The sequence below is a fragment of the Rhinopithecus roxellana genome, chromosome 14 (assembly GCF_007565055.1).
Source record: "Rhinopithecus roxellana isolate Shanxi Qingling chromosome 14, ASM756505v1, whole genome shotgun sequence".
Taxonomy (NCBI): Eukaryota; Metazoa; Chordata; class Mammalia; order Primates; family Cercopithecidae; genus Rhinopithecus; species Rhinopithecus roxellana.
Genome location: NC_044562.1, coordinates 90,496,373 through 90,522,069, shown reverse-complemented (window position 1 = coordinate 90,522,069; position 25,697 = coordinate 90,496,373). Strand labels below are relative to the sequence as shown.

The window sequence follows — 25,697 nt, the reverse complement described above, 5'->3', positions numbered from 1 at the left end:
AGGCTCACGCCTGTAATCTGAGCACTTTGGGAGGCCGAGGGAGGCAGATTACAAGCACAAGAGATCGAGACCATCCTGGCCAACATGGTGAAATCCTGTCTCTACTAAAAATAAAAAATTAGCTGGGCGTGGTTGGTGCGACTGTAGTCTGAGCTACTCGGCAGGCTGAGGCAGAAGAATCGCTTGAACCTGGGAGGGGGAGGCTGCAGTGAGCTGAGATGGCGCCACTGCACTCCAGCCTGGTGACAAAGTGAGACTTGGTCTCAAAAAAAAAGACAGCCACCGAACTGTAAACCAATTAAATTGGTAGAACTGGAAGAGTGTGATTTATTACCTTGTTTATAGCCTGAATGTCTTACAAAATGGATCCCAACTCAAACTTTACAATTATCCATTAAGTGTCATAAAATTCTATAAGTCAAATATTAAAATTGATTTATAAGTCTATTCCGTTTAAAAAAAGCCTATTCCCTGAAGCCCTTACAAATGAATAAAGGAATATGTTTAACTTTTATTTATTTATTTATTTGAGGGTTGTGCTTTGTCACCTAGGCTGGAGTACAGTGGCATGATCATGGCTCCCTGCAACCTCTACCTTCTGGACTCAAGCGATCCTCTCACCTCAGCCTCCTGAGTAGTTGGGACTACAGGTGTGCACCAGCACACCTGGCTAATTTTTGTATTTTTCGTAGAGATGGAGTTTGAGTACAGTGGCACGATCTCGGCACACTGCAACCTCCACCTCCCAGACATTCTCCTGCCTCAACCTCTCAACTAGCTGGGATTACATTTGCCCACCTCCACGCCCACTAATTTTTGTATTTTTAGTAGGGATGGGGTTTCCCCATGTTGGCCAGGCTGTTGTTGAACTCCTGACCTCAAGTTGTACGCCCACCTCGGACTCCCAAACTGCTGGGATTACAGGTGTGAGCCACGGTACCAGCCAAAACTTTCTTTTAATATTAGTGGTATATTATTCTCTCAATACTTTTTTTTTTTTTTTTGAGACAATCTTGTTTTATTGCCTAGGCTGGAGTACAGTGGCACAATCTCAACTCACTGCAACCTCCACCTCTCAGGTTTTTTAAAATTTTTCCTCATGTCTCAACCTACCAAGAAGCTGGGATTACAGGCATGTGCCCCAAAGGCCAGCTAAATTTTTTTTTTTTTTTTTTTTTTTTTTTTGAGACGGAGTCTTGCTCTGCCACCCAGGCTGGAGTGCAGTGGCCGGATCTCAGCTCACTGCAAGCTCCGCCTCCCAGGTTCACGCCATTCTCCTGTCTCAGCCTCCCGAGTAGCTGGGACTACAGGCGCCCGCCTCGTCGCCCGGCTAGTTTTTTGTATTTTTTAGTAGAGACGGGGTTTCACCGTATTAGCCAGGATGGTCTCGATCTCCTGATCTCGTGATCCGCCCGTCTCGGCCTCCCAAAGTGCTGGGATTACAGGCTTGAGCCACCGCGCCCGGCCAAGGCCAGCTAAATTTTTTCTTTTTTTTGTTGAGATGGACTTCTGCTCTTGTCACCCACACTGGAGTGCAATGGCACGATCTTGGCTCACTACAACCTCCAACTCTTGGGTTCAAGCGATTCTCCTGTCTCAGCCTCCCGAGTAGCTGGGATTAGAGGCACCTGCCACTATGCCTGGCTACTTTTTGTATTTTTAGTAGAGATGGGGTTTCACCATGTTGGCCAGGCTGGTCTCAAACTCCTGGCCTCAAGTGATTCACCTGCCTTGGCCTCCCAAAGTGCTGGAATTATAGGCCCGGCCTATTTTTTCAATAATTATGAATAGTACATCATTTAAACCTATTGCTTGATCCCTCCTTAAATAACTAAATATACCACTGGCCATCATAGTGAAAACCTGTCTCCACTAAAAATACAAAAAAATGGCCAGGCACGGTGGTTTACGCCTGTAATCCCAGCACTTTGGGAGGTCAAGGAGTGTGAATCACCTGAGGTTAGGAGTTCAAGACCAGCCTGGCCAACATGGTGAAACCCTGTCTCTACTTAAAAAAATTAAAAAATTAGCCAAGTATAGTGGCACATACCTGTAATCCCAGCTACTCAGGAGGCTGAGGCAGGAGAATTGCTTGAACCTGGGAGGCGGGGGTTGCAATGAGCCAAGATCGTGCCACCACACTCCAGCCTGGGTGATACAGCGAGACTGCACCTCAAAATAAATAAATAAATAAAAACACAAAATAGAAAGGGGCTGAGCGCGGTGGTGCGTGCTTGTAATCCCAGCACTTTGGGAGGCTGAGTTGGGCAGACCACGAGGTCAAGAGTTCGAGACCAGCCTGACCAACATGGTAAAATCCTGTCTCTATTAAAAATAAAAAAATTAGCTGGGTGTGGTGGCGTGCGCCTGTAACTCCAGTTACTCAGAGGCTGAGGCAAGAAAATCGCTTGAACCAGGGTGGCATAGGTTGTAGTGAGCCGAGATCACGCCACTGCACTCCAGCCTGGTGACAGAGTGAGACTCCATCACACACACAAAAAAAAGATAAAGAAAGAATGACAAAAATCTGTGCCTACATTCAGAATGACAAGAATACTAATGTTCTGGTTGTAGAAAATACTATTAGTTCAAATATGTTAAATGCAAATATTTTGTATAATATATATAAACCACATATGCATAAAAAGAGTATCTATATTAGAAATTTTTTTTTTTTTTTGAGACAGGGTCTTGCTCTGTCAACCAGGCTGGAGGGCAGTGGCACTACCATGGCTCACTGTAGCCTTGACCTCCTGAGCTCAAGCCATCCTCCCGCCTCAGTCTCCTGAATAGTTGGGACTACAGGTAGTGTCACCAAGGCTGGCTAAGTTTTTATATATATATATATATATATATATAATTTTTTTTTTTTTTTTTTTTTTTGAGACGGAGTCTCGCTCTGTCGCCCAGGCTGGAGTGCAGTGGCCGGATCTCAGCTCACTGCAAGTTCCGCCTCCTGGGTTCACGCCATTCTCCTGCCTCAGCCTCCTGAGCAGCTGGGACTACAGGCGCCCGCCACCTCGCCCGGCTAGTTTTTTGTATTTTTTAGTAGAGACGGGGTTTCACCATGTTAGCCAGGATGGTCTCGATCTCCTGACCTCGTAATCCACCCGTCTCAGCCTCCCAAAGTGCTGGGATTACAGGCTTGAGCCACCGCGCCCGGCTGTTTTTATATATTTTTATAGAGACAAGGTTTCATCATGTTGCCCAGGCTGGCCTCAAACTTCTAAAAGCTCAAGAAATCTGGCCTCCTCGGCATCCCAAGTGCTGGAGTTACAGGCATGAGTCACTGTGCCTGGCCTACATTAGAATCTTAACAGTGGGGCTGGGTATGGTGCCCCACGCCTGTAATCCCAGCACTTTGGGAAGCCGAGGTGGGCAGACTACTTGAGGTTAGGAGTTCGAGGTCAGCCTGGCCAACATGGTGAAACCTCATCTGTACTAAAAACACAAAAATTAGCCAGGCGTGGTGGCACATGCTTGTAATCTCAGCTACTTGGGAGGCTGAGGCAGAAGGATCACTTGAACCTGGGAAGCAGAGGTTGCAGTGAGCCGAGATGGTGCCATTGCTCTCCAGCCTGGGCGACAGAGAGCGAGACTCAGTCTCAAAAAAACAAACAAACAAAAAAACCCAGAATCTTAACAGTGGTTAACTTCAAATAGTGAGACTATTAACTGAGTTTGACATTTTTGTGTTTTCCTAGATTTTTCTATAATAAACATTATTATTTCATAATAAAGCAGTAAAGATTTTTATACAAACTATTTTAAGATAAAAGAAACAAATTTTGACATAGGGGTTATAAATAAGAATCTATTTATATAAAAAAATGGAACTATACTTTTGTGAGACAGATAAGTATCATGTAAGTTTTTTGATTTTTCCCAAACACATGCACACAATTAATATTGCCTTAAATTTTGTTAGCACAAGTTTGAAAGAGCTCTTTGGTTCATTAAAAAAATGTTTTTTGGACCAGGTGCGGTGGCTCACACCTGCAATCTCAACACTTTGGGAGGCCCAGGTGGGAAGATCACTTGAGCCTAGGAGTTTGAGACAAGCCTGGGTGACGCGGGGAGACACTGTCTCAAAAAAACAAAAACAAACAAACAGCTGGGCATGGTGGCTTGCACATGTAGTCCCAGCTACTCTAGAGGCTGAGGTGAGAAGATCGCTGGATCCCAGGAGGTGGAGGCTATAGTAAGATGTGACCATGCTACTGCACTCCAGCCTGGGCAACAAAGCAAGACTCTGCCTCAAAAAAAAAAAAAAAAAAAAAAGAAAGAAAAAAGTTATGTGCTTATTTCTTTTTCTTTCTGGGGGACAGAGTTTCACTCTTGTTGCCCAGGCTGGAATGCAATGGTGCGATCTTGGCTCACTGCAACCTCCACCTACTGGGTTCAAGCAATTCTCCTGCTTCAGCCCCCCAAGTAGCTGGGATTACAGCCATGTGCCACCACGCCTGGCTAATTTTGTATTTTTAGTAGAGACGGGGTTTCTCCATGTTGGTCAGGCTGGTCTTGAACTCCTGACCTCAGGTGATCTACCCGCCTCGGCCTCCCAAAGTGTTGGGATTATAGGTGTGAGCCACTGCGACCGGCTGTTGTTTTTTTTGTTTTTGTGGTTTTTTTTTTTTTTTTTTTTTTTTTTTTGAGATGGAGTTTTGCTCTTATTGCCCAGGCTGGAGTACAATGGCATGATCTCAGCTCACTGCAACCTCCGCCTCCCGGGTTCAAGCGATTCTCCTGCCTCAGTCTCCCAAGTAGCTAGGATTACAGGCATGCTTCACCATGCCCGGCTAATTTTGTATTTTTGATAGAGATGGGGTTTCTCCATGTTGGTCAGGCTAGTCTCGAACTCCCGACCTCCAGTGATCTGCCCGCCGTGGCCTCCCAAAGTGCTGGGATTACAGGAGTGAGCCACTATGCCCGGCCCTGCTTATGTTTTTTAACAATACACTTCTGAACTATCAAAAAGAATCAAAATCAGTGAAGTAGTTTTTAAAAATCCCAAAAGCTACAAAACTTAAATTACTTGCTTCAATATCAATTAAAAACCCATTTGATAGTTCAATAACTTGGGTCCTGCTAGAATCATTCTGTAAGCCATCAGTGACACTAAAGTGGCCAAAATTTGAGTCATTTGATAAGTACAAAGAACACGTATTTTTGTCATGTGAATGGCAGCGAATGAGTAACTTAGTTTATATATTAACAGTATTTTTATTTAAAAAATTATCTAGTGAATAATTTCTTTTTAATCCTTTGTTAGTCATGTAACTATGGATAAAACATACTAACTGAGCTGATTCCTTCATGCTCTCTTTTCCTTGATTCCAATCATTATTAGTTATTCTACACTGCCTCTTTTATTGACAATTATGCCTACTGGATGACTCTGGTTCAACTGCCCTATTTTTGCTTTCATCATTGTTTATCATATCTCACTTGCTGTAAACTCCACCTCTTTCATCTCATCTGATCTGACACCCGGTTTACATATCACTTGGCTACTCTAATCTTCTACCGCCAGTTTCCAACCCATTCAAGGTACTTGGGTAACAAAGGAAGATGCTCTATACACACAAAGCCACAGAAAATAAGTGGGAAGGGATAATAAATTTCACTTAAAGTTTTAGAATTTTTTTTTTTTTTGAGATGGAGTTTCACTCTTGTTGCCCAGGCTGAAGTGCAATGGCGCGATCTCGGTTCACCGCAACCTCCACCTCCCGGGTTCAAGCAATTCTCGTGCCTCAGCCTCCTAAGTAGCTGGGATTACAGGCATGCACCATCACGCCTAATTTTGTAATTTTAGTAGAGATGGGGTTTCTCCATGTTGGCCAGGCTGGTCTTGAATGCCTGACCTCAGGTGATCTGCCCATCTCGGCCTCCCAAAGTGCTGGGATTACAGGCATGAGCCACCGCAACTGGCCAAAGTTTTAGAATTTAAGTTATTCCAAAAATTAATTTGTTTTTCAAGAATAAAGACTGCATCCAATTAAATTCTGTTAACTGATAATGACTAGGTCTAAAATGTTAGGTATTTACCAATAAATTACATAAAATAACTCAATAACAAAGGGTTTTTTTTTCTTTTTTAAAGAGATAGGGTCTTACTTTATCACTCAGGTTTGGCTTAGTGGAGTGTTGTGATCACAGCTCACTGAAGCCTCCAACTCCTGGGCTCAAGCAATGCACCCACCTCAGTCTACCAGAGTACATTCTTAAAAGTAAAATTACAAATGAAATTCAGCAGTGTTAAAAATAAGCCCACTTGCAGACAATTATCATTTTTCTTCCTTTCTTTCCTCACTATCTGTACTTGGCATATTTCCTATGGTGGCTGTCTTAAAGAAAAAAAGAATCCTTCATAAATAGTGTAGCCAAAAAAGCTGGACTAACATACAATGCCATCAATAAAGTATTATATATAAAATTTATAATTGCTAAAGTGTAATTTTGAAAAATACTTAACATACATGTTTTTGAGACAGAGTCTCGGCCCTGTCGCCCAGGCTGGAGTGCACTGGCACGATCTCAGCTCACTGTAATCTCTGCCTCCCAGGTGCAAGCAATTCTCCTGCCTCAGCCTCCCAAGTAGCTGGTACTACAGGCGCACACCACCATGCCCAGCTAATTTTTTGTAGTTTTAGTAGAGATGGGGTTTCACCATGTTGACTAGGATGGTCTCAATCTCTTGACCTCGTGATCTGCCCACCTTGGCTTCCCAAAGTGTTAGGAAAACAGGCATGAGCCACTGTGCCTGGCCTACTTAATATATTCTTGAAATAGCTCCCCCAACTTTTTTTTTTTTTTAGAATGAGTTTTACTCTTGACACCCAGGCTGGAGTGCAGTGGCATGATCTCGGCTCACTGCAACCTTCACCTCCTGCGTTCAAGTGATTATCCTGCCTCAGCCTCCTGAATAGCTGGGATTACAAATGTACACCACCACACCCGGCTAATTTTTTTTTTTTGTCTTTTTGGTAGAGACGGGGTTTCACCACGTTGGCCTGGCTGGTCTCAAACTCCTGACCTCAATTGATCCACCTGCCTCGGCCTCCCAAAGTGCTGGTATTACAGGCATGAGCCACCGAGCCCGGCCTTTTTTGTTTGTTAGACAGGGTTTTGCACTGTTGTCCAGGTTGGAGTGCAGTGGTGTGATCACAGATCACTGCAGCCTTAACCTCTCCTGGTCTCAAGTGATCCTCCCACCTCAGCCTCCAGAATAGCTGGGACTACAGGTGTGTGCCACCACGCCCAGTAATTTTTTTTTTATATTTGTAGAGACAGGGTCTCCCCATGTTGCCCGGGCCGGTCTCAAATTCCTGGGCTCAAGCAATCCATCAGCTTCGGCCTTCCAAAGTTCTGGGATTATAGGCATGAGCCACTGTGCTCTGCCCGAATATTTGGTTACTTACTAGTGAGACTAAGCACTTTTCTAAAAGTTGGTTAGCCATGCTATCCTATAAAAGCTGTTTGTTCATGTCTTTTGTCCATTTATCTTTTTTTTTTTTCTTGAGACAAAGTCTCGCTCTGTGGCCCAGGCTGGAGTGCAGGGGTGCAATCTCAGCTCACTGCAAGCTCCGCCTCCCAGGTTCAAGCAATTCTCCTGCCTCAGCCTTCTGAGTAATTAGGATTACAGGTGCACACCACCATGCCCAGCTAATTTTTGTGTGTGTGTGTTTTTAGTAGAGCTGGGGTTTCACCATGTTGGCCAGGCTGATCTCAAACTCCTGACCTCAAGTGATCTGCCTGCCTCAGCCTCCCAACGTACTGGGATTATAGGTGTGAGCCACTGCGCCCGGCCAATTTTTTCTATTTCTGGTAGAGACAAGGTTTCATCATATTGGCCAGGCTGGTCTTGAATTCTGGACCTCAGATGATCCACCCACCTCGGCCTCCCAGAGTGCTGGGATTACAGGTGTGAGCCACCACGCTCGGCCAATTTTTTGTATTTTTAGTAGAGATGGGTTTCATCATGTTGGCCAGGTTGATCTCGAACTCCTGACCTCAGGTGATCCACCCCCTCAGCCTCCCCAAGTGCTGGGATTACAGGCATGGGCCACCACTCCTAGCCAATTTTTTGTATTTTTAGCAGAGACAGGGTTTCATCATGTTGGCCAGGCTGGTCTCAAACTCCGGACCTCAGGTGATCCACCTGCCTCGGCCTCCCAAAGTGCAGGGATTACAGGTGTGAGCCACTGCACCCAGCCTATGTTTCTATTTTATGCATATTCAACAAACATGATTCCCCAACTTCTGCAAAATAATTTCTTTCTTCAAGAACACTGATTTTAGAGCCCACAGTAAGAAAAAGAATATAAAAATAATAGCAAAGAAAGTGAAAAAACAAAAATAAAAAGCAGAAATCTAAAGCTTCCCACTAAAATGATCAATATACTGTACAGTAAGTCAAATGTGTATACTGAAGAAAATATGATATATAAAAATCCAAATTTACAAAATTAAGTACAAATAAGTGTGTATATTACAAAGTGTTACTGGTTTATAAAAGGATTCAACTCAGATTTTTTAAATGGTTGTTTTCCTCAATCAATTTAACAATGATTTTAAATGCATAAAATTTTAATATCTCTTTGAGACAGTGATCCAAGCTTCTTCCCTTGACGATGTTACCAGTTCATACTTTGTTTCAATAACTTGTCCCTCCACAGAAAGTAGGTGCAGTCTCTTCACCAATACACTAAGAAGTACTGTGGTCACCATATATGCAAACCTAGTCAGGAAGAAAGTCAACTAGTTACTAAAGATTAAAAAGTATACTTTAAACCTGCATGCTCTGCACATGAACCCCAGAATTTAAAGTACAATAATAATAATAAAATTATACTTTAATCATATAGATTGCCCATTCTCATCAACAGTGATCATCAAAATTCTAAGAAGAGAGTCTGGCATTCTATTATTCACCTCAACTCTGGACACTCCTGTGTGCCTGAGAATCCAAGTGAGGAAAAAGTTTTCATTACTAATTCATCATCAAACCGATCTGGATCAAACCTAAAAAGAAAATTTGAGGTTAATCACAGTATAGCTCCACTGGCATTTTACATATTGACACTAAAAGAACACAAGTATGTAATAAAGTTAAAAATCGACTGAAAATAGAAAGTGCTCTTACATTATATTTAAATGTCACTTATTTTTATGTTCCCAAATTATTTAACATATATTTAGTCTATCACTGTTTCTTACTATATTTTAGTTTTTGAGACAGGGTCTCGCTCTATCACCGAGGCTGGAGTGCAACGCTGCAATCAAAGCTCACTGCAGCCTCAACCTCTTGGACTTAAACTATTCTTCTACCTCAGCTTCCTGAGCAGCTGTGACTATAAGCACATGCCACCAGGCCCAGCTACTTTTAACAGTTTTTTGTACAGTCTCCCTGTGTTGCCCAGGCTGATCTTGAACTCCTAGGCTCAAGTGATCCTCCTGCTTCAATCTCTCAAAGTGCTGGGATTATAGGTGTGTGAGCCACTGCGACTGGCACTTTATTATTTCTCTCTTTTTTTCTTTTTTAGAGATGGAGTCTCATTCTGTCGCCAGGCTGGAATGCAGTGGCACAATCTCGGCTCACTGCAACCACCACATCCCAGGTTCAAGCGATTCTCCTGTCTCAGACTTCCAAGTAGCTAGGACTACAGGCGCACACCATCACGCGCAGCTAATTTTTGTATTTTTAGTAGAGACAGGGTTTCACCATGTTGCCAGGATGGTCTCGATCTCTTGACCTCGTGATCCACCTGCCTCGGCCTCCCAAAGTGCTGGGATTATAGGCACGAGTCATGGCGCCCAGCCTACTTTATTATTTCTAAATAATAGATGCAAAATATATTTCTTGAGAATACCAAGGTATAAGATAGTTACACGAGTTTATATTATTTTGTGAAATGTAAGGATAAATCATAGAACATCATATAATGAATATTTAAATAAATTTAAGACCTCTTACATGAGACCACCTTATCAATATGTAAGAAATTTTATATTGCCTCTTCAACTGAAATTTATGTCTTAAAATTGGAGGCTCCAGCCTTAAAATTGTATTTATCAATTATATTACATCTAGATTAATAGGTGAGAGAGGCTGGACATAGTGGTTCACGCCTATAATCCTAGCAATTTGGGACTCCAAGTTGGGAGGATCACTTGAGCCCAGGAGTTTGAGACAGGCCGGGGCAACATAGCGAGACCTCATTTCTATTAAAAAATTTTAAAAGGCTGGGCACAGTGGCTCAAGTCTCTACTAAAAATACAAAAATTAGCTGGGTGTGGTGGCGCATGTCTGTAGTCTCTGCTACTTGGGAGGCTGAGGCGGGAGAATCACTTGAAACTGGGAGGCAGAGGTTGCAGTGAGCTGAGATCGTGCCACTGCATTCCAGCCTGGCGACAGATTGAGATTCCGACTAAAAAAAAAAAAAAAAAAAAAAGATGTACAACGCTTCTCTTAAGCCACTGAATTCTAGGAGGGTATCTGGATTAAAGCGAATGAAAAGCATACTCTATATATGTGTGATTATTATCATTATTTTTTATTTTTTTGAGATGGAGGTTCATTCTTGCTGCCCAGGCTGGGGAGAAATGGCATGATCTCGGCTCACTGCAACCTCCACCTCTCCTGCCTCAGCCTCCCGAGTAGCTGGGATTACAGGCATGAGCCACCATGCCTGGCTAATTTTGTATTTTTAGTAGAGACGGGGTTTCTCCATGTTGGTCAGGCTGGTCTGGAACTCCAGACCTCAGGTGATCCGCCCGCCTCGGCCTCCCCAAGTGCTGGGATTACAGGCTATCACGCCCAGCCCATTATTTTTCATAGATGGCATCTTGCTTATTGCAAGACCAGTCTGGCAACAGAGCGAGACTCTGTCTCGAAAAAAATAAAAATAAAAATAAATTAAAAAAAAAAAATTAGCCAGGCGGGATAGCATATACCTACAGTTCCAGTTACTCTGGAGGGTGAGGTAGGAGCACTGCTTGAGCCCAGGAGGTTGAGGCTGCAGTGAGCCCGTGTTTACACCACTGCACTCCAGCCTGGGTGACAGAGCAAGATCCTGCCTCAGAAGAAAAAATAAAGTAAGGGAAATGAAGGGCCTAAGAAACATTTTTTGTTGTATAGAATTTTACTCTGTAAAGTCATTGAAGAAATGCATATATTAAAAACAAAACAAATAACCCACGTACCACAGAACAAAAAATTTTCTCACAAAAACAAGTATTCTTAAATGACTTAAATTCTGAATTTTAAAAAAAGGGAAATTCTTGGGAGCTAAGGTATGAGGACGCAAAGGCATAAGAATGATACAATGGACTTTAGGGACTTGGGGGAAAGGGTGGGGTTATGAGGGATAAAAGACTACACATTGGGTACAGTGTATACTGCTTGGGTGACGGGTGCACCAAAATCTCAGAAATCACCACCAAAGAACTTATTCATGTAACCAAATACGACCTGTTCCCCAAAAGCCTATTGAAATAAAAAATAAATTTAAAAAAAAGCAAAAAGAGAAGCAATAAAAATAAAGAATAGAAAAACGCACTGGAAAACAAAAAAGGCCGGGCACGGTGGCTCACACCTGTAATGCTAGCACTTTGGGAGGCTGAAGTGGGCAGATCACGAGGTCAGGAGATCGAGCCCATCCTGGCTAACATGATGAAACCCCGTCTCTACTAAAACTACGAAAATATTAGCCAGGCATGGTGGCGGGCGCCTGTAGTCCCAGCTACTTGGAAGGCTGAGGCAGGAGAATTGTTTGAACCTAGGAGGCGGAGCTTGCAGTGACACTAGATTGCACCACTGCAATCCAGCCTGGGTGACAGAGTGAGATTCCATCTCAAAAAAAAGAAAGAAATTTTGCTTTTTTTTTTTTTGAGATGGAGTCTTGCGTCTTGCTCTTGTTGCCCAGGCTGGAATGCAATGGCACAATCTTGGCTCACTGTAACCTCTGCCTTCCAGGTTCAAGTGAGTCTCCTGCCTCAGCCTCCTGAGTAGCTGGCATTACATTACAGGCATGCACCACCACGCCCGGCTAATTTTTGTATTTTTAGTAGAGATGGGGTTTCGCCGTGTTAGCCAGGCTGGTCTTGAACTCATGACCTCGTGATCTGCCTGCCTCGGCCTCCCAAAGTGCTGGGATTACAGGCGTGAGCCACGGTGCCTGGCCTGCTTTCATTTTCTTAAAACAGATGCTAATTACTTTTCACTTAGTATAAAAGTGGTAATAAAAGAGACAAAGAATAGCAAATAGCAGATTCACATAAGAGAAAAAGCAATGAACAGAAGATATAATGGTGATGCAGGTCAGGCTTGGTGATTCATGCCTGTAATCCTGCCACTTTGGGAGGCAGAAGAGGGAGGATGGCTTGAGCTCAGGAATTCAAGACCAGCCTGGGCAACATGGTGAAACTCATCTCCACAAAAAGTAAGAAAATTAACCAGGTGTGGCGGCGCACGCCTGTGGTCCTAGCTACCTAGGTGGCTGACGCAGAAGGATGGCTTGAGTCAGAGAGGTCAAAGCTGCAGTGAGAAGTGATTGCACTACTACATTCCAGCCTGGGTGACAGAGTGACAGAGTGACAGCCTGGGTGACAGAGTGACAGCCTGTCTCAAAAGAAAGAGAAGAAAAGGGGATTCACTGGTTTTCTTTTGTTGTATCATTGCTACATACTGAATTTTCTCCTCAAAACTTAGGAAAGGAATGCAAAATGTGCAAACCCCAAAACTGACAGTCACAAAGACAATGACAAATATTTCATACTTGTGTGGAGATGGCCAAGTATTAGGATCCTGAAGTACCACACCAAGGGCATAAAGGACAAGGGTCTGTGAAAAAAAAAATCCAATTAGTCAAGGACTAACAGAGAAAAAATGACTCCTAGAAAGTCAACTTATTCCAAACCTCTTTTAATATAGGTAGTGAATATGAAATAACAATTTAAAATAATGGAAGAAATTGGCCGGGTGCGGTGGCTCACGCCTGTAATCCCAGCACTTTGTGAGGCTGAGGTGGGCGGATCATGAGGTCAGGAGATCGAGCCATCCTGGCTCACACGGTGAAACCCCGTCTCTACTAAAAATACAAAAAAGTAGCCAGGGGTGGTGGTAGGCACCTGCAGTCCCAGCTACTACTCGGGAGGCTGAGGCAGGAGAATGGTGTGAACCCAGGAGGCGGAGCTTGCAGTGAGCCCAGATTGCGCCACTGCACTCCAGCCTGGGTGACAAAGTGAGACTCCATCTCAAAAAAATAAATAAATAAATAAAATTTTAAAAAATAATAATGGAAGAAACCACAAGTGATTATTTTGGTAATCTTACAATGAGGAAGGCCTCCCTAAGCATGTCACAAAATCTAGAAACCATAAAGGAATAACAGACTTTTTTTTTTTTTTTTTTTTTTTTTTTTTTTTTTTTTTTTTGAGACGGAGTCTCGCTCTGTCGCCCAGGCTGGAGTGCAGTGGCCGGATCTCAGCTCACTGCAAGCTCCGCCTCCCGGGTTTACGCCATTCTCCTGCCTCAGCCTCCCAAGGAGCTGGGACTACAGGCGCCCACCACCTCGCCCGGCTAGTTTTTTGTATTTTTTAGTAGAGACGGGGTTTCACCGTGTTAGTCAGGATGGTCTCGATCTTCTGACCTCGTGATCCGCCCGTCTCGGCCTCCCAAAGTGCTGGGATTACAGGCTTGAGCCACCGCGCCCGGCCATAACAGACTTAACTATATGAAAATTTAAAATCTGCATCCAGTTAAAAAACAATAAAAAAAGAATGTAAGCAACAGTAAGTTATTTGCTATATAACTGACAGAGTTTGTATAGTATACAAAAATATATATAAGCTCACTAGAAAAATCAGTGAAAGTTATAAAGACCAGAATTCACAAAAGAAAAATACAAACTGTTAATATATGTATGAAAATTTGTTCAATTTCTCCAATGATCAGAGAAAAGCAAGATTCATAAAATATACATAAGACTCAAATTCACAGGTGGTAAGGATTTGGAAAGAAAAAACATTCTCATACATTGTTGCTAAAAGTATAAAATGGCTTTCAGAGAACATTTTAAATTTAACATACACATGGCCCAGCGTAGCGGCTAATGCCTATAATCTCACTACTTTGGGAGGCTGAGGCAGGAGGATCACTTGAGCCTAGGAGTTCGATATCAGCCTGGGCAACATAGTGAGACTCCGTCTTTATAAAAAACAAAAAAAATTTAGTCCAGCTACTTGGGAAGCTGAGGTGGGAGGATCACTTAAGCCTGGGAGGTCGAGGCTGCAATCGCACCACTGTACTCCAGCCTAGGTAAAAGAGCAAGACCCTGTCTAAAAATAATAACTGAACATACACATGGACTTTGACACAAAAACTCCATGTCAAAGACTCTACTCAACACCTGTACCAGTATATAATAAAAAAAAAATGTCAATCATAATTTCCATTAGCAGGGGCTGCTTAAATAAATCATGCTGGTCGGGCATGGTGGCTCATGCCTGTTATCCCAGCATGTTAAGAGGTGGAGGTGGGTGGATCACTTGAGGCCAGGAGTTTGAGACCAGCCTGGCCAACATGGTGAAACCCCATCTCTTCTAAAAATACAAAAATGAGCCAGGCCTTGTAGTGCAAGCCTGTAATCCCAGCTACGCAGGAGGCTGAGGCAGGAGAATCACTTGAACTCGGGAGGCGGAGGTTGCAGTGAGCCAAGATTGCACCACTGCACTCCAGGCCAGGTGATACAGTGATATTCTGTCTCAAAAAATAAAATTAAAACATAAATTATGGTACAGTCACACAATGGAATATTATGCAGCCATTAATAATGAGTCGAATCTGTATCAAGTGCTAGGTGTACTAATAGCCATGATACACTCAATAACATAAGAAAATTAAAGAACAATATAGGAAGAATAACTTTTCACATATAAATTCTATTTAATACATACGTAGATGTGTGTTTCTATAAACATATACACAGAAATAGGTCTATAGAAATACATACTAAACTGCTAACAGTAGTACCTTTTGGGAAGAAAGACTTTTATGTTGTTTGAACTTTAAAACAAGCACAGGCCGGGCGCGGTGGCTCAAGCCTGTAATCCCAGCACTTTGGGAGGCCGAGACGGGCGGATCACGAGGTCAGGAGATCGAGACCATCCTGGCTAATACGGTGAAACCCCGTCTCTACTAAAAAAATACAAAAAACTAGCCGGGCGACGAGGCGGGCGCCTGTAGTCCCAGCTACTCGGGAGGCTGAGACAGGAGAATGGCGTGAACCCGGGAGGCGGAGCTTGCAGTGAGCTGAGAGCCGGCCACTGCACTCCAGCCTGGGCGGCAGAGCAAGACTCCGTCTCAAAAAAAAAAAAAAAAAAAAACAAGCACATATTATTTTGTAACTAAAATAATTGCATCTTTCATTTAATAACGGGTAGCATTTATTTTCCACTTTAAACAAATTTAAAGTACACACCAGGCGGGGTGCAGTGGCTCATGCATGTAATCCTAGCACTGTGGGAGGCCAAGGTTGGCAGATCACCTGAGGTCAGGAGTTCAAGACCAGCTTGGCCAACATGGCAAACCCCATCTCTACTAAAAATACAAAAATTAGCTGGGCATGGTGGCGGGCACCTGTAATCCCCACTACTCGGGAGGCTGAGACAGGAGAATCCCTTGAACCTGGGAGGTGGAGGTTGCAGTGAGCCAAGATTGCACCATTGCACTCCAGCCTGGGTGACAAGAGCGAAACTCCATCTAAAATGTGTATATATATACACACACACAACCAAAAGAGTTGAGAATAGTTGAATGAATTAAACATATTAAATATTTTCTACCTCTCTAGGAATAATAAATTGGTCAATTTTTCCTTCAATATCTTGAAGCTGGGCAGAAACTGGAGTCAGTTTGGCAGTTCGAACAGTTTCACAAAGCACATGCTGACAATATCTGTTTTAAAAAAAATTTTTTTGAAGATGTTTATTTTGGGAGGCAGTTAGAAATGTACATACATTTAAAAAACATTCTTCAACAACTGCTCAAACATTCCTAACTTGAAATAGTCCCATCATAATTCTTATCTGCTTAAAGATATGCTATATATTAGAAGTATATAAAAACTTATTTAAAATTTTATAAATTTTAAAATAAATACATTTTTATAAGATTTGTTATTAATCTGCATATAACTCTAGGTAGATAAAGATTTCAACAAATAAAAACACTTTTAAAAGTACCAGAAGAAAACTCAAAATGTTTCTATAATTTTTTTAAAGTTTATTTTTAGCATGAAGCTGACAGAAAATTATAAAGAAAAATATAAATAACCTAACTAGAGAAACATTTTGTTTACATATTTCTAAAGATAACTAGGAAAAATATTTTCAGTAAAGATATCCTTAATGTATAAAACCTCTTTAAAAGTAATTAAAATAATCCAACAACCTCATAGAAACGGGGACAGAGAATACAAAAAGCAATTCACAAAAACATACTAATGGCCTGAAGACATGAAATGATACTCAACTTAATTAACAACTTAAAGACTGCCAATCATAGCGTTTTTTTTTTACTTGCCAGATTGACAAAGATGAAAAAGAATGACAGCTGATATTACTAGAAAAAGATGGAGAAAAAGACATTCTCATATCCAATTGATGGAAGTATAAAGTGGTACACCTCAAGTGTACATCACAATGAGAAGAATAAAAACTAAAATGTATTGCAATTTTGCTATGAGTTAGTTCACTTAAATACTTTATATATAGGATCTTATCGAATCCTTACAAGAAACCCGTGGGTGCTATTATTATTCTAATTTTACAGATTAAAATCAGAGGCAGTTATTTAAGATCACATAGCTGATAAGTTGTGTTGACAGGATTCAAATCTTAACCACTGACCTACTGCATACATCCTTCAACTAGAAGCTCACTTCTAGGACCTTATTATACAGAAATATTTGAAAATATTAGCAAAGATGTAAGCACAGAAGTGTTGTCTGTAACATCAAAAACAACAAAATCAAAACGGGAAACATTCTTCCTTTCCTCTGTACAAATATTTATTGCATACCTGCTACCTGTGAAGCACTGTGCTAGATACTGAGGCAGAGTGGATAGGACATAAAGGATGAACAATTAAGCAAGCATAGCACATGTTATGGTAAAGGAAGTTCGGGGTATTACTGGAATATAAGGCAGGAACAGCTACTCTAGGGAAAGGGTTTTGTAGAGAAATAAACACAGGCTGGGCCAGGAGCAGTGGCTCATGTCTGTAATCCCAGCATTTTGGGAGCCAGAGGCGGGTGGATCACTTGAGGCCAGGAGTTTGAGACTAGCCTGGCCAACATGGTAAAACTCCGTGTCTACTAAAAATACAAAAATTAGCTACGTGTGGTTGTGCACGCCTGTAATTCCAACTACTTGGAAGGCTGCGGCATGAGAATCGTTTCAACCCAGGAGGTGGAGGGTGCAGTGAGCTAAAATTGTGCCACTGCAAACCTGCCTGGGTGACAGAGACTGCATCTCAAACAAACAAACAAACAAACAAACAAAAAACAGGAGAGAGAGAGAGAGAGAGAGAGAGAGAGAAAGAGAGAAATAAACACAGGCTGAAATCTGCAAAACAACAACATAAAAAAGAGAAAAAAAAAACTCAAACCACCCACAATAAAAAAACCCCACCCCAAAACCCAAAACCAAAACCCGGACTTAACTAAAGGAGAGACAAAAAGAGAATCTATACAGAGGAACAGTTTGTGCAAAAGCCAGGACAGGAGGTAAGAAACAAAAGACTTTGAGCAGAGCTAAACTGAAAGCTATGAAGAGGCACAAGTGAGGATAAGGTGAGTACACAAGGCCCAGCTTTTGAAATGCTTCATGAGCTATAGTAGAGAGTTCAAACTTTAAAAAATTGTTCATTTCCTTATTTATTTTTAAGAGACAGATTCTTGCTCTGTTGCCCAGACTGGAGTGCAGTGACACTCTACCATGCTGCAGCCTCAACCTCCGAAGCTCAAGCGATCCTCGCACCTCAGCCTCCCTAGTAGTTGTAACCACAGGCACATGCCTTTATGTCTGTCTAATTTTTAAATATTTTGTAGAGACAGGCTCCCTCTATGTTGCCCTGAATGGTCTCAAACTCCTGGGCTCAAGCAATCCTCCAGCCTCAGCCTCCCAAATTGCTGGAATTAAAAGCATGAGTCACTGCACCCAGCCCAATTGTTACCGGCTTAAGGGCACACACTTACAAAGGAACTTCACCTTCGACTTCACACACTTCTATACGATAAAAACTTCAAAAGGCAACTAGTATTACTTTTAAAAAAGTAGTTACAGGCCGGGCGCAGTGGCTCAAGCCTGTAATCCCAGCACTTTGGGAGGCCGAGACGGGCGGATCACGAGGTCAGGAGATCGAGACCATCCTGGCTAACACGGTGAAACCCCGTCTCTACTAAAAAACACAAAAAACTAGCCGGGCGACATGGCGGCGCCTGTAGTCCCAGCTACCCGGGAGGCTGAGGCAGGAGAATGGCGTGAACCCGGGAGGCAGAGCTTGCAGTGAGCTGAGATCCGGCCACAGCACTCTAGCCTGGGTGACAGAGCGAGACTCCGTCTCAAAAAAAAAAAAAAAAAAGTAGTTACATTCAATGTAATAAATACAACTTCCAACATTTAAAAGCCTCCCAGTTCTTTCCAGTGGTTATCTTGTTTTCTTTTCTTTTTTTGAGAGAGGGTCTCACTGTTACCAGGATGGAGTGTAGTGGTGTGATCATGGCTCACTGCAGCCTGGACTTCCTGGGTTCAGGTGATTCTCCTATATCAGCCTCATGAGTAGCTGGGACTATAGGGATGCACCACCATCCCTAGCTAATTTTTTGTATCTTTTTTTTTTTTAGAGATGAGGTTTTGCCAGGTTGCTCTGGCTGGTCTTGCACTCTCGGGCTCTGGCGAGCCTCTCACCTTCACCTCCCAAATTGGTGGGATTACAGGTGTAGGCCACTGTGTCCAGCCACTCTATCTTCTCTATAGTTGATTTTATGCTCCAAGGTAGGGTTGTTTGCTACCCAGTCTCAGACTTCTAACCCCAAAGCAGTCACAGTTACAATTTAAAAAAAAAAATTAATTAAGGTATAGTTATATGCAATAAAATTAACCCATTTTACCTGTACAGTTTTAATTTTAGTAATTGTATACAATTGTGTAACTACAACCACAAGTAATATATAAGACAGTTTCGTTTTCTTTTTTTCTTTTTTTTTTTGAGTAGTCGTCTCGCTCTTTCGCCCAGGCGGCAGTGCAGTGGCGCGATCTCGGGTCACTGCAAGCTCCGCCTCCTGGGTTCACGCCATTCTTCTGCCTCAGCCTCCCGAGTAGCTGGGACTACAGGCGCCCGCCACTGTGCTCGGCTAATTTTTTGTATTTTTAGTAGAGATGGGGTTCCACCATGTTAGCTAGGATGGTCTCGATTTCCTGACTTGTGATCCACCCGCCTTGGCCTCCTAAAGTGCTGGGATTATAGGCGTGAGCCACTGCGCCTGACCGACAGTTTCATTTTCTTTTTTTTTTTTTTTTTTGAGGCGGAGTCTCGCTCTGTCGCCCGGACTGGAGTGCAGTGGCCAGATCTCAGCTCACTGCAAACTCCGCCTCCTGGGTTTACGCCATTCTCCTGCCTCAGCCTCCCGAGTAGCTGGGACCACAGGCGCCCGCCACCTCGCCCGGCTAGTTTTTGTATTTTTAGTAGAGACGGGGTTTCACCGTGTTAGCCAGGATGGTCTCGATCTCCTGACCTCGTGATCCGCCCGTCTCGGCCTCCCAAAGTGCTGGGATTACAGGCTTGAGCCACCGCGCCCGGCCGTGACAGTTTCATTTTCTTCATGCCCCTTTGTAGTTGATCCTGTCCCCATTCCTAACCCCCAACAGTATGCTTTTTATTACCATAATTTGCCTTTTCTAGAATTTCACACAAATGAAATCATACAGTAGCTGTATTTTATGTTTCACCCTTTCACTTAAATCACTAAGATTTATCTGTGTTGTTGTGTGTATTAATATGGTGTTCCTTTTTATTACTTGGTAGTATTCTATGGAATGTAATACCACAATTTGTTTATCTATTTACCGGTTGAACATCTGAACTAGTTCCAATTTTGGGCTATTTTGAATAATACTGCTATGAATATATGCAAACAGGTCTTTATGTAGTCATGTTTTCATTTATCTTGGAATGAAATTCCAAAGAGTGGAATTGCTGGGTCATATAAGTGTATGTTGAACTTTTTAAGAGCCTACTATATTGTTTTCTATTGTTTTCTTTTCTTTTGAGACAGGGTCTCGCTCTGTAACCCAGGCTGGAGTGCAGTGATGCAATCACTGTAGCCTGGACCTCCTGAGCTCAGGCGATCCTTCCACCTAAGCCTCCTGAGTAGCTTGGACTACAGGCACATCCCAGCACACCTGGCTGATATTTTGTATTTTTAGAAGAGATGGGTTTTTGCCGTGTTGCCCAAGGTGGTCTTGAACCACTGGGCTTAAGTGATCCGCCTGCCTTGGCCTCCCAAAGTGCTGGAATTACAGGTGTAAGCCACTGCATCTGGTCAAGCCTACTAAATTATTATCTAATGTTGCTGTACTGTTTTTTTATTACCATCAACAAAGTATGAGTGTCATACTTGCTTGACTTCACTGGTACTATTTAACAGACTAAGTTAAACATTTCCCACACAACCTTATGATTTTAAAAAGCAGATTCATTTACCTAATAAAATCTACATATAAATACTTGAAGTCCTATAAAAATATATAGCTTTCCTAAATAGCAACAATAGCTTTAAATTAGATAAACCAGTTCAAATTTACCTTTTAATAATCTCCTCTTTTTATTGTGTTCTTACCTGAGCTGCTCAATTTTCTCTGGAGTAACAGGACCATTTCCAAAAACTTGGTTTATCTCTTCATATAATTTTTTTTGAACTTCTTCAGAGGTGGTTAAAAAACAGATTGCCCAGGTACACACTAGGTGAAACATTATATGAATAACAATGAAAATAGCTAACTCGTGGCTTGGGTATGGAATAAGAAAAAAACTAATTATTTAGAGTGGGGTTTTTGTATTTGCTTTTTTTCTCCTACGGTGCAGAAGATAACATAAGTGGTACCAAAAAGTAAAATTCTTCACAGAGTTTGTATTTCACTGAATGGAACATCAATATTTATGGATTGCCCTCCAACAGACATAGTGCAATCTGGATGCCTTCTTTCTTAAAACTGGTAAGTAACCGGAGCCAATTAATTTTACCTTAGGTGAAATAGTTATGATAATAAATAAATTTCATATCTGTAGGAGTGCTCAATGTTGGGTATTGCAATGGATTATTGGATGCACTCAACCTTATTAGGTTGATTTATCAGTTCACTTAGGAGCACTAATGAAATGATTCAGACAAATCAAGCTAGCAGATTTATCAATAAGTCAATATTCTAACATATTTACCTGTGATGGTAAATACACTGGCTCAAAATTTGTGACTGGTTATTGCTTAGAATAGTTCTCAACCAGACGTGGTGGCTCACACCTGTAACCCCAGCACTTTGGGAGGGATTGCGCAGAGGGGATCACTTTGGGAGGGGATCTGAAACTGGGGGATTGCCTGGGCTCAGGAGTTCAAGACTAGTCTGGGCAACATGGCAAAACTCCATCTCTACAAAAAACTCAAAAATCAGCTGGGTGTGGTGGTGTGTGCCTGTAGTTGCAGCTACTTGGGAGGCTGAGATGGGATGATCGCTGGAGCCCAGGAGGTTGAGGCTGCAGTGAGCTGTGATCATGCCACTGCACTCCACCCTGGGAAACCAAGTGAGACCCTGTCTCAAACAAACAAACAACAAAAAAAAAACAGTGGTTCTCAAAAACCGCCTGGGAGATGGCTGATGCTATAACCTCACATTCACAAATTCTGGTTCAGTAGGTTTATGGTAATGTCCAAACATCTGTACTTTTAACAAATAGAATATCACATTTATCTCAATTAACACCAAAATGGGAAGATGAATGGCTCATGGCTTACTTTAGCTTAAACTGATTTATGGATTATATTCATTGAGGAAATGAAAATGTAAAGAAATTACATGTTGAGAAAAAATCAGAAGAAATGAAAATGTAAAGAAATTACATGTTGAGAAAAAAACAGAGGAAAAAGAGTAATTATATTTTCTTTAGTAATACACTGGGATTATAACTATTAAAAGAATGGAACCTTCTGAACATATATACTACCTCTTTCCCTAGAATATGTTTGAGGTGACACCATCTGTAGCTCTATTGTTCCTGTGTCAAATACTTTTTAATATCCTTCTAGTAACTTGTACTTTACTTACCAATGATCTCTTTCCTGAGCTAAGGGTTAACTTAAACTTATCTCAAAGTTAATTTATAAAAAAAGTTTTCCTGATACACCTTATTACCCATATTGTTATCATTAAAATCAGTAGTTACCTGGTACTCAATTACTCTGATTAGTTTTTTTATATCTAGAGTTCACAAAAAACATGAGTGACTGCCTGTCCTTAACTTTTCCCTAAATATGCCTCTTCATTACGGCTTCTGAGTGAACTATAGAATTTCTATTTTACAAGTGATGTGAAAACTTGTGCAGTGTACAATATGTATGTCACACAATGTTACAACACAGAGTAATATACAACTGAAGGATTCACCACTACGATTTGCATACAGTGGTCATTCATGTACTCTGCTTGACTATATTATCACTTAAAATTAATATAACAGGCCAGGCGCGGTGACTCATGCCTGTAATCCCAGCATTTTGGGAGGCCGAGGCGGGCAGATCATGAGGTCAAGAGAACGAGACCATCCTGGCCAACACGGTGAAACCCCGTCTCTACTAAAAATACAAAAAATTAGCCGGGTGTGGTGGTGGGCACCTATAGTCCCAGCTACTTGGGAGGCAGAGGTTGCAGTGAGCCGAGATTACACCACTGCATTCCAGCCTGGGCTACAGAGTAAGACTCTGTCTCAAAAAAAAAAAAAAAAAAAAAAAAATCTCACATTGACTTTTGGTTTGTGGGTTTTTTGTTTTTTTTTTTGAGACGGAGTCTCGCTGTGTTGCCCAGGCTGGAGTGCAGTGGCCGGATCTCAGCTCACTGCAAGCTCCGCCTCCCGGGTTCACGCCATTCTCCTGCCTCAGCCTCCCGAGTAGCTGGGACTACAGGCACCCGCCACCTCGCCCGGCTAGTTTTTTTGTATTTTTTAGTAGAGACGGGGTTTCACCATGTTAGCCAGGATAGTCTTGATCTCCTAACCTCGTGATCTACCCGCCCTGGCCTCCCAAAGTGCTGGGATTACAGGCTTGAGCCACCATGCCCGGCCAAGGGTTTTTTTTTTTTTTTTTTTAGATAGGGTCACACTCTGTCACCTAGGCTGGAGTGCAGTGGCAGTGATCACGGCTCACTTGAGGCCTTGATCTCCTGGCTAAAGTGATCCTCCCACCTCAAGCTTCCCAAGTAGCTGGGACTACAGGAACATGCCACCACGCACAGCTAATTACAATTTTTTTTTTTTGGTAGAGATCAAGTCCCACTGCGTTGCCCAGCCTGTCACACTGGTTCCTTTGTAGGACTCTATTAAAAAAGATGGCTGAAAATAGCTTTAAAATGTGATTTTAAGCCACTTAATGTGCGTTAAATGCAATACTGAATCAGACACAATTTCATAGCTCAGAGATAACTTGGAGGTCACCTGGAGCTAAACTCGTATTTTAGAAAAGGAGGAAAATGGAGAGATAAGTGTCTTGCCCAAGGCTAATAAGGGGCAGAGTAAGGAGTAAGAACTTATTAAGGTTTCTTGTTTATCTACTCTCAAAAACTTCAGAGGAGCCTTTACAAACCACCAACCTACATCCAAATACACAGCAATTCTCCTAAAATCTCCCTAAAAACTGAAAATAAAATTAACATATTAATTCAACCTTGGAAATAGTCACTTTTCTTGGTGTCCAGAGCACAAGTGATTTAGATTTTCAAAGGTCTTTAGCAAAGACATATTTATTTTTAATGTAATACGTTTTAAAAACAAGGATTTTAAATCTATTTTTACATTATTTTTTTTTAAGCTGGGGTCTTGTTTTATTGTCCAAGGTAGGCGAACTCCTGGGGCTCACACAATCCTACCACCTCAGCCTCCAACGTAGCTGGGACAAGTGTGCACCACTGGACCAAACAAGTAGGCATTTTTAAAAAAAAGTTGAATGAGGCAGGATGTGGTGGCTCACGCCTGTAATCCTAACACCCTGGGAGGCCGAGACGGGCGGAGCACCTGAGGTCAGTTCAAGACCGGCTTGGCCAACATGGTCTCTACTTAAAATATGAAAATTAGCCAAGCATAGTTGCAGGCGCCTGTAATCCCACCTACTCAGGGGACTAAGGCAGGAGAATCTATTGAATCGAGGAGGTGGAGGTTGCAGTGACCTGAGACAGTGCAATTGCAGCACTCCAGCCTGGGTGACAAGAGTGAAACTCCGTCTCAAAAAAAAAAAAAAAGGTTGAATACATTATTTTTGACATATGCTTACCTAAATTCAATTTAATCATCTATAGTATCTGGACATTTCTGTATGCCAAAGAAGAAAACTTTATGGGAAGTTTACATTTGTATCATTTTAACGAAAGTTTTCTTAAAAATTAAGGGATATAAATGAAATCCTTCAAGTGAACATAAATTTTCTAAAATTTAAATTCATGTCCTAATACTTCCTTTTGTTTTTTTGTTTTTTTTTTTTTGTTTTTTCTTTGAGACAGAGTGTAGCCCTGTCACCCAGGTTGGAGTGCAGTGGTGCGATCTCAGCTCACTGCAACCTCTGCCTCCAGGGTTCAAGCGATTCTCTTGCCTCGGCCTCCTGAGTAGCTGAGATTACAGGCACATGCCACCATACCTGGCTACTTTTTGTAATTTTAGTAGAGATGGGGTTTCACCATGTTGGTCGGGCTGGTCTCGAACTCCTGATCTTGTGATCCACCCCCTCAGCCTCTCAAAGTTCTGGGATTACAGGCATGAGTCACCATGCCTGGACTCCTTTTGTTTTTTGACAGGGTTTCACTCTGTCACCCAGGCTGCAGTCCAGTGGTGTGATCACGGCTCACTGCAACCTCAACCTCCTGGGCTTAAGTGATACTCCCACCTTAGCCTTCCTTACATAACTGGGATTACAGGTGTGTGCCACCAGGCCTGGCTAATTTTTGAATTTTTTAGAGATAGGGTTCCGCTGTGTTGCCCAGGCTGGTCCCAAATTTCTGGGCTCCAGTGATTCATCCACCTCGGCCTCCCAGAGTGCTGGCATTATGGCTATGAGCCACCTTGTCTGGCCCCCTAATACTTTCTTTAAGTATTTTTATCTTAGTATATATTTATGCCTACAAAAGTATTTTTATAAATACTGTATAAATAAATGGTACTCCACCAATCTAAAAACCAAGTGAGGAAACTTAGAAACATATCAAATATTTTACAATTTTACATACAAATCACCTTCAATTCCAATGAGAGGAGTTCTTTTTAATCGTGATTTCTGTGGCCTATATACTCTTGTTGGTAGACCTTAATAATAACAAACTAGCTTGGAGTCAAAGTGGAAAGCAGCAGCAGGAAATGAAAAGCTCACTGTTCTGGTTGGAAA

General features: G+C 42.1%; 1 protein-coding gene across 3 annotated transcripts in view; it reads right to left on the bottom strand.

Moving 5' to 3' along the window:
* Positions 1–8,463: 8,463 nt before the first annotated feature.
* The window catches only part of LOC104653583 (cytochrome P450 20A1), a 60,207-nt gene continuing 42,973 nt past the window's right edge, over positions 8,464–25,697 (bottom strand). For 2 of the 3 annotated variants that reach the window (XM_030916776.1, XM_030916774.1), the window contains 5 exons: positions 20,904–21,024; positions 15,847–15,958; positions 12,780–12,844; positions 8,935–9,024; positions 8,464–8,740 (listed from right to left, as the gene is read on the bottom strand). In XM_030916776.1, coding sequence (XP_030772636.1) covers positions 8,590–8,740; positions 8,935–9,024; positions 12,780–12,844; positions 15,847–15,958; positions 20,904–21,024 — 539 coding nt within the window. In that variant the 3' untranslated portion in view covers positions 8,464–8,589. The remainder of the gene's footprint in view (positions 8,741–8,934; positions 9,025–12,779; positions 12,845–15,846; positions 15,959–20,903; positions 21,025–25,697) is intronic. The other variant, XM_010352613.2, reaches the window with a different exon arrangement.